This window comes from Anser cygnoides, chromosome 18 (genome assembly GCF_040182565.1).
Source record: "Anser cygnoides isolate HZ-2024a breed goose chromosome 18, Taihu_goose_T2T_genome, whole genome shotgun sequence".
NCBI lineage: Eukaryota > Metazoa > Chordata > Aves > Anseriformes > Anatidae > Anser > Anser cygnoides.
Window position 1 is genome coordinate 8,990,145 of NC_089890.1, and position 7,745 is coordinate 8,997,889.

Genomic DNA, 7,745 nt, shown 5'->3' on the forward strand with positions numbered 1-7,745 from the left:
GATCCCTCTTGTGGGGATTGTGCACATCGTCCCATTCAACACGTAATTAAGCTCTTTGACATCTGTTTTCTTTACCAGCACATTCCCCCAGTGTAAGTCTCTGTGCTCAAAGTGCAGTTCCTGTTCTGCCACAGCCAGGGAAGCAGTCACCTGGTGCAAAATGCTTTTTGCTGAAGCCACCGAACTGAAGCTGTTTCTCATGTTCTCCAAGTCACTGCCTCCGAATTCAAACTCCAGAACCATGAAGAGTTGCTCTTTCCCAAAAAAGTCTGGCCGATCATTTTCTGATCCTGTTACTTTGTCGTATTTGTCCCAAGCTTCTAAGAGATACTTAGGATAGGCCCCTTGAACACAGTGCACAGAGTACAAGCTAACGAACCCTACAGTCCTGTTTACAGACTCTTCAGATAGAAGACTGAGTTCCTTTGAAATTATTATCTCTGGTAGAATCTCCCCAAAGCTTTTTTGAGATTCACCATTCACTCTTTCAGTCCCCTCAATGGGAATTATTTTTAAGGCCACAGGTCCTCTTTTACTGTCAATCTGGAAAACCTCTCCAAACACCCCTTCTCCAATTTTCTTGCAATCTTTCATCTTATCTAAGGGAATGCATTCCTCAAAAGTGATAGGTCTCTCCTGGTGGCATTCCCCAAACACCTTCTCTGCATCTGTAAGCACTACCTCCAGGACTGAACAGGAATTCCTGGGAGCCAGCAGTACCATGGAAGAAGCAGACAAAGCACAGTGCTGACCCATACTAGAAGTTGGGGTTGCTTGGTGCCCTGTAACCTCGGAATTCACAAAAGGGGTACAAAGGATGCTATTGTAGGAACACTCGTCTGCAGTAACTTTCTTTTTCTTATGGAAGGACAGAGATGCTCGAAGTCTACCCCAGGCATGGGAGTTATTGAGGAATGAACAATCATTGTCTCTTGTATCTACAGACATCTCCTGACCACCCTTCTTCCTTCCTCTTGGTCTCAGTTGTGGTCTGAAAAAAGAGTTATTAGCGTGCTGCTGCCTCTTATTTTTGAGTCTTTGGGGACAGAGCCTCATTTGCCTATCCCACCGCCTGGCACTGAAGCCACTGATGCAAGCTCTTCTACAGGCACTTCCCTCTGCAGAACCGACCTTGGTGCTTTTATTTTTATATTCCGCCATTCCTTGAGGGCCCAAAGGCGACACTGGCTTCTGGCAGGAAGGTTGAGCATCTGCCTTTTTGTCACCTTTCATGCTTGTCAGCCACAGCGACACTTCCTGACGGTTCAGGACCACCACCGGCGTAGGCTGGTGCTTGGTTTTGCCTCTCTGACCGCTCAGGCTTCCTTCCCTTGAATCTCTCTCTACATCATCGCATGGTTCTTCAGCCCTGGCACCAGCATGCGGGGTGGAGTGCAGGGGCTCGCCGTTAGCAGGAGTGCTTGTGCTTTGCTGCAGGAACAGGGCCCCCCGCACGGACGCCCTCAGAACCCTGCTGGCCCTTTGTGACAAGCCCCTCTCACCGCACCCACCCGCGGCTTTGGACCAAGCCAGCCCCGTCCCCTCCTTGCTCCCGCTCGGCGACGCCTCCACCTCCTCCGCATCTCCCCTCAACGACTCGGGCGTGCTGGGCCCGCTGCCGAGCGAGGCGTCCTGCCCCTCTCGGGGCGACGAGAAGAGCTCCAGGCTGCCCTGCAGCCCCGAGCCTCCCTCCAGCCTGCCGCTGAGCTCGGCCGGCGGCGGGCGGCGGCTGCGGCGGGGCGCCCACTGCGGGGTGCTGCAGAGCAGGGGGCGCCGAGCCCCGTGGGGCGGCCCCTGGCGGCGGCGGCGGCGGGCGGCGGCGGGCGGCAGCGGGGAGGGCGACGGGGAGCTGAGGGCGGCCGGGGCGGGCGGCCGGTTCTCCTTCTCATCCTTCTCCTCGGTGGCGGCGCCGCGCCGGCTCCGCAGACACCGAGCCCGGGCGGGGCGCTCACCCAGCGGCTGCCGGAGGCGCTTCCCGGGCGGAGAGAAGTCGGGGTCGTCGGAGGCGGCGGAGAGGGCGCTGGAGCAGGCGGAGCTGGAGGCGGCCGAGGTGGAGCTGAAGAGCCGCCTGCGGTCCTGAGGCGGCGAAATCCAGCGGGCGGGCTGCGGCAGCGGGCGGAGGTGGCCGCCGCGCCGCGAGTACGTGCGGAGCAGCCGCGGCTGTAGCGGCATGGCCGGGCCGGGCCTGCCCGAGGGGAGCCGCGGAGCCCGCCCGTCCGCCCGCCGCCGTTTCAAACGAGGCCTCGCGAGACTGCGGGAGGGCGGCGGGCGGGAGCGGGGCGGGGCGGACACCGGCTCAAAATGGCCGATGGCGGAACGGAGCGTGTGGAGATCATACGGTGCTGGCCACCTGCTGAGCAGGATCGCCCCGAGCACCTTGCGCGGGGTGGTGTTCAGGCGGGTTTTGGATATCTCCAGAGGAGAATCCCCAGCCTCTGAGCAGCCTGTCCCAGCGCTCTGTCACCCTCACAGGAAGGAAGTGCCCCCCTCATATTGACCTGGAACCTTCTGTGCTTCAGTTTGTGCCTGTTGCCTCTTGTCCTGTCACTGGGCACAACTAAAAAGAGACCAGCTCCGTCTTCTCAGCACCTTTCCCTCGGACATTTATGTATATTAATGAGGTCTCCACTCAGTCTTCCCTTTTTCAGGCTAAACAGGCCTGGTTCTTTCAGCCTATCCTCATATGACAGGTGCTCCAGTCCTCTAATTGTCTTAGTAGCCCTCTCTGAGCTCACTCCAGTAGTTCCATGCCCCTCTTGTACCAGGAAGCCCACAACTGGACACAGCACTCCACGTGTGGCCTGAGGGCTGAGTAGAGGGGTAGGATCACCTCCCTTAGCCTGCTAGCAACACTCTTTCAAATGCAGCCCAGTTCTTGTGCTACAGGCTGTGGGAGGAGTGGCTGGAAAGGAAAAGGAGCTGGGGTGTTGGTCGGCGCTCGCCTGAGTGTGAGCCCACAGTGTGCCCAGGTGGCCAAGAAGGCCATTGGTATCCTGACTCGGGTCAGGAATAGTGTGGCCAGCAGGAGCATGGAGGTGATCGTCCCCTTGTATTCTGCTCTGGTGAGGCCACAACTCAGTTCAGTTTTGGGCCCCTCAGTACAAGAAGGACATCAAGGCCCTGGAACGTGTCCAGAGAAGGGCCACAAAGCTGTTGAAGGGCCTGGAACACAAGTCCTGTGAGAAGTGGCTGAGGGAACTGGGGTTGTTTAGTCTGGAGAAGAGGAGGCTCAGGGGAGACCTTATTGCTCTCTACATCTACCTTAAGGGAAATGGTGGGGAGATGGGGGTTGGCCTCTTCTCGCAGATAGTCATTGATAGGACTAGAGGGAATGACCTCAAGTTGCCTCAGGGGAGGTTCAAGTTGGAAATTAGGAGATGTTTCTTCTCAGAAAGAGTAGTCAGACATTGGAACAGGTTGCCCAGGGAGGTGGTGGAGTCACCGGCCCTGGGGGTGTTCAAGGAGAGGTTGGACGTGGTGCTTAGGGACGTGGTTCAGTGGGTGATATTGGTGGTAGGGGAATGGTTGGACCAGATGATCTTGAAGGTCTTTTCCAACCTTAATGATTCCGTGATTCCTCTGGGCTGGGGCTGTCCCAGCCTTCGCAGCATCACCACACCGCTCTGTACACGCATCGGCATCGTGGCCAAGGCACTGAGCTGTAACTGTTCAACTTCAGGGTACAACAGAGTGCAGAGTCAGCGATGAACTGGTGCTTCATCTAAGGGACTATTCCAACAGCGCAGAACTAGAGGTGAGCCGGGTTGGTCCCTGCTGCTGTTGCAGCAGTTTACCGCGAGGTGACAGGATGGGTAGATAGAACATCCAGGGAGTTTACCCGCGGTTGACATCCCTCTCGTTGCAGGTCACTCAGGACGTGCAGTATCAGTGCGTGTATTGTTCCATCCAAGCAGATAATGAAAACATCACCGTGGCAGCTGAATTGTCCTTAATTAACGCAGACCAGGTATATGCGAAAAATGGCACTTCTCTGGGTTTGTTTGCTAAAATCTGCTAGCTGCCAGGGGTTTCATGCAAGGATTTCTTCTGCATCCCAGCAGAGATTTTGCTCTTCTGCATATGATGCTATTTTCTGACCCTGTGGAACAAAAGTGATGTTTTATTCATTGCAGAGCCTCCCAGGAGGCACTTGGCTCTTAAAAGAGCTGCTGCATTCTCCTTACTTCCTTCAGAAACTGCTGCATGTGAAATGATTGTTTCAGTACCACAAGCTTTGGTCTAGACAACTTCTCATTACTGATAGTCGCATGGAAGGAGAAGTATGCAGTGTTCAGCTTGGTGGCAGCACTATACAGGGTAGTTCTCACAGTCTGAAGAAGGATTTGCTGTTGCAACATGCAGTGCTTTTTTTTTTCCCCCCTCCAGAAAAGACTGAAAAGTAACTCATGTTTTGCTCCTTCTACTTCTTACTCCATAGTTCTTGAAAAGAAGAATTGACCTCCTGATCCCTGGAAAAATCACCTTCAACAGGCAACTATATCAGGGGCTGAAAGAAGAGGAACATAGTGCTGAGGTATCTGAGCATTGTGCAGGCAGCTTGGTCCTTTTTTAGGGGCAGGAACAAGTGAGAAATCCAGCTGGTTTTGCTGAACCCAGAGAACCAGTGAAGTCCCCAGAATTAAATCCTGGGCCCTTTAAAGCAAACAGCTTTTCCACTGTTGAATTTAGTAAAATCAGGTTTTGATCATAGGACAAAAACAAAGGGAAGATGTTTGCTAGTGCGTGTCAACAATCTGAGAAGTTCTATGTTGAACTCTGTTTATCCTCTAACATGTCTGGCTAACACAGAGACCTCTTGTCTTCTCAAGGATTTCAACATGAATAATACTCCTCTTTCCCTTGGAAACTCATGTTTTTTATTCTGAAGATTGTCACTGGTGACTTTTGTAATCACTGTAAACTCATAATGAAGACTTAGTAAGTTTAATTCCCTTGACTAGTCTTGGAATAATAATAAAAAACAAACAAACAAAAAAAACCCCTTTCGTACTGTATTACAAAGTACCTGCAGTACCTGTAGATTAATGAGGCATCTAGCACAGAGTTTAAAGTTTGAATGCTAGCTCAAACTAAATAGCTTTCTCAGTTAAAAGCTGATGAGAAAAAGATAACCGGGCTTCGGTGTGTGATAATTTGGCCTTGATTCTGTTTCAGATAACTCTTATCTTCCTGAAAGAGGAAGTGTTTGATCCTGTACCTATTGTCATAGGAGGCTCTATTGGTGGACTTCTCTTGCTGTTGTTCATTATTCTGCTCCTCTGGAAGGTGGGTATCCTTCACACACACACAGCAAAACAGATATCGTTTTGTTAGATGCATGCATGTTTTTAAGATTTCTCCAAGTATGAAAGCAGTTTTTTCAAATGCTCATTGAAGGACCTCTGCCACTTACTGTTGTAAGACCTCGATCTTACATTTTGAGCTATTTTGAGTGTTGCAGTATAGCCTCTAAAGACCTATTTTGAAGTGCTTTCCTGAATGCTTGAATGTTTTGAGGTGTTTATAGATGTTCTGAATAGTTTTGAACAATGTCAGCCTTTAGGCTTATAGCTCTGTCAGAAGTCATACCTGGGTTGCATCCTGCATTTATTCATTCACTTACTGTGACTCTGACAGGGAAAAACTTGGAATTTTCTTTTTCTTTTTAAGAAAAGGGAAAAATCAATGCATTCACAAAGACTTAAGTTTTTTTTTTTTCCTCAGTTTGGCTTTTTCAAAAGAAAATATAAGATCATGATGGAGCAAGAAGATAGGAACAAGAAGATACTTCCTGAAGACTAAGCTGGCCAAAGCAGAACCCTCTGCATTCTGTCACCGTCTTTTTGGAAATACCAGAGTCAAAGTCTGGCTAAGATGCAAAATGATTCTTGTTCCCTGAGCTGGGATAGATCTATAGGACTCCAGACTTTGGGACTCCTCCAAGTTCCTGTTCTGACCATAGGGGCCCTGCGCTTTTGGGCAATCTTGTTGCGTGCTTGTTTCATTTGAGCTCACCACTCATCATAGAAGGGCTGTCTGGCGTTGATAAACTAGACTCCCCATGACATATTTTGCTTTAATGTAGAAATGCTAGGAAAAAATCAGCTTGGAGCCTGTTATATTGGATTATAGTCTTAATTGTGATGCCGAGTGGTTCTTAAAATGATTTTAATACTGAGTAGCCTCAGAATAGATTAAAATAGAAATAGATTAGTGGAAGCTTCCTATTCTGCTATTGCTAATGAAAATGTAGAGACAAGCATTTTGCATATAAGTGTATATACTTATAAATGAGAATATATATATAAATTTGTCTATTTTAATACAGTAGAATATGTTCCTTGATATCTCTGGTTCTTGGAATGATAAGTATGTATGTGGCGATCTGGGTATTGTACTTTACAGGGTCATTTCTGGTTTTGCATTTTCAGTTGCTTTCAGATCCTGATATGGTCACAAATAAAAATTTGCATTATGGGCCTTATTGTCAATTTAGGCAGTCTCCTCCCGTATGAAATGTCTCCTCTTGGCTTTTTCTCTCATGTTTGGCTAACCAAAAACCTCACAAATCTAATATGTATTTACACACAGCAGTAGAATAAACACAGATTTTTGTCCAGACCTTCAGAAGGCAAAACTGTTTGCTGTCTCCTTTGGCTTAACCAGTATTGCCTGATGGAAAACTAAAGTTAACAAGCTGTGGTCTGCCCTTCAGTTTCCTTGTATAATTTGTGTTTAGTACTTGGATAGTACTATTAATATATCTCTTCAAAGCTATTACAGAGATCATGATGCGTTGGGCATTCTGCAGGCTGTACAGCTCTGGATATGTCCCACCTCTAAATTTGGCTGCCAAACAGGTGGAAGTTAAAGGTGCTAAGCACACTGGCCTGCCTGCTTAGCGCAAAAGAAAAAACAACCAGAGCAAGGTATTAGCTGAGGAATGTAAGGCCCCCATGTCAGTTTCAGCTGTACAAGACAGAGAGGTGGTGAGAACTTGTGCTATCGTCCAGCTCAGTCAACTCAGCCATTCTTTCTTGATTTTTTCTCTCCTCTGGCTGATTGTAGAGTTCCTTGGAGCTGCATACAGGGTGTGAGTCACTCCAAGCCTGTTTACAAGTGTCAGGGATTGAGACTTACTAGGTTCAGAAAGGAAAGTCTCATCTGAATCAAAGAACCACTTATGGCAGGTTTTTTTTTATCATACCAGTTCTGTACCATTTAGAAAGAACGTGCTTTGTCTGGTTTGAATGGCTTTACTGTCCCCCCTAACTGTGGTACTCCTCTTTTTTTTTGTAATATTTTATTTTTTCTTTTTTAAAATAAATTCTTTCAAAAGAACCCTGCCTGTGTATAACACTTCATGATTAAAGGTGGTTTGTGTATTTTGTCGTACCATTTCCCAGGTAGCATTGCAGGTCTCTGGAGCTACTGTCCATCTCTCAGTCCATGTTTTGGTAGAACAATTTGCATGTTCCTGAGTGGGTGGACCTTGATGAGGCATTAAGTACGCGAAAAGCAGAATATGCTGGGTGGAGAGAGAATGCCTTTGAAGAGCTTCAGGCAAGAGACCAGCTGAGCATGGTTGCGACTGAGGTGGCGGCATTATAAAGAAGCCACCTACTTTTTCATAGCTTCCTTATTTATTCACTTACTAATTTATTTTTAAGTTGTGGGCCATGTTGGCTTTTCTTAGGAGAAGAAAATTTGTTGTCTGCTTTTCCCACAGCTCTAGACAGGTCTTG

The 7,745-nt window shown here is 48.5% G+C and overlaps 1 protein-coding gene across 1 annotated transcript in view; it reads left to right on the top strand.

The window, feature by feature from the left end:
- The window catches only part of ITGAE (integrin subunit alpha E), a 32,915-nt gene extending 25,222 nt beyond the window's left edge, over positions 1-7,693 (top strand). Inside the window, exons 32-37 of the mRNA XM_066979892.1 lie at positions 1,493-2,139; positions 3,680-3,754; positions 3,866-3,967; positions 4,439-4,534; positions 5,176-5,286; positions 5,725-7,693. Of these exons, the coding sequence (XP_066835993.1) occupies positions 1,493-2,139; positions 3,680-3,754; positions 3,866-3,967; positions 4,439-4,534; positions 5,176-5,286; positions 5,725-5,802 (1,109 nt within the window). The 3' untranslated portion in view covers positions 5,803-7,693. The remainder of the gene's footprint in view (positions 1-1,492; positions 2,140-3,679; positions 3,755-3,865; positions 3,968-4,438; positions 4,535-5,175; positions 5,287-5,724) is intronic.
- Positions 7,694-7,745: the final 52 nt, after the last annotated feature.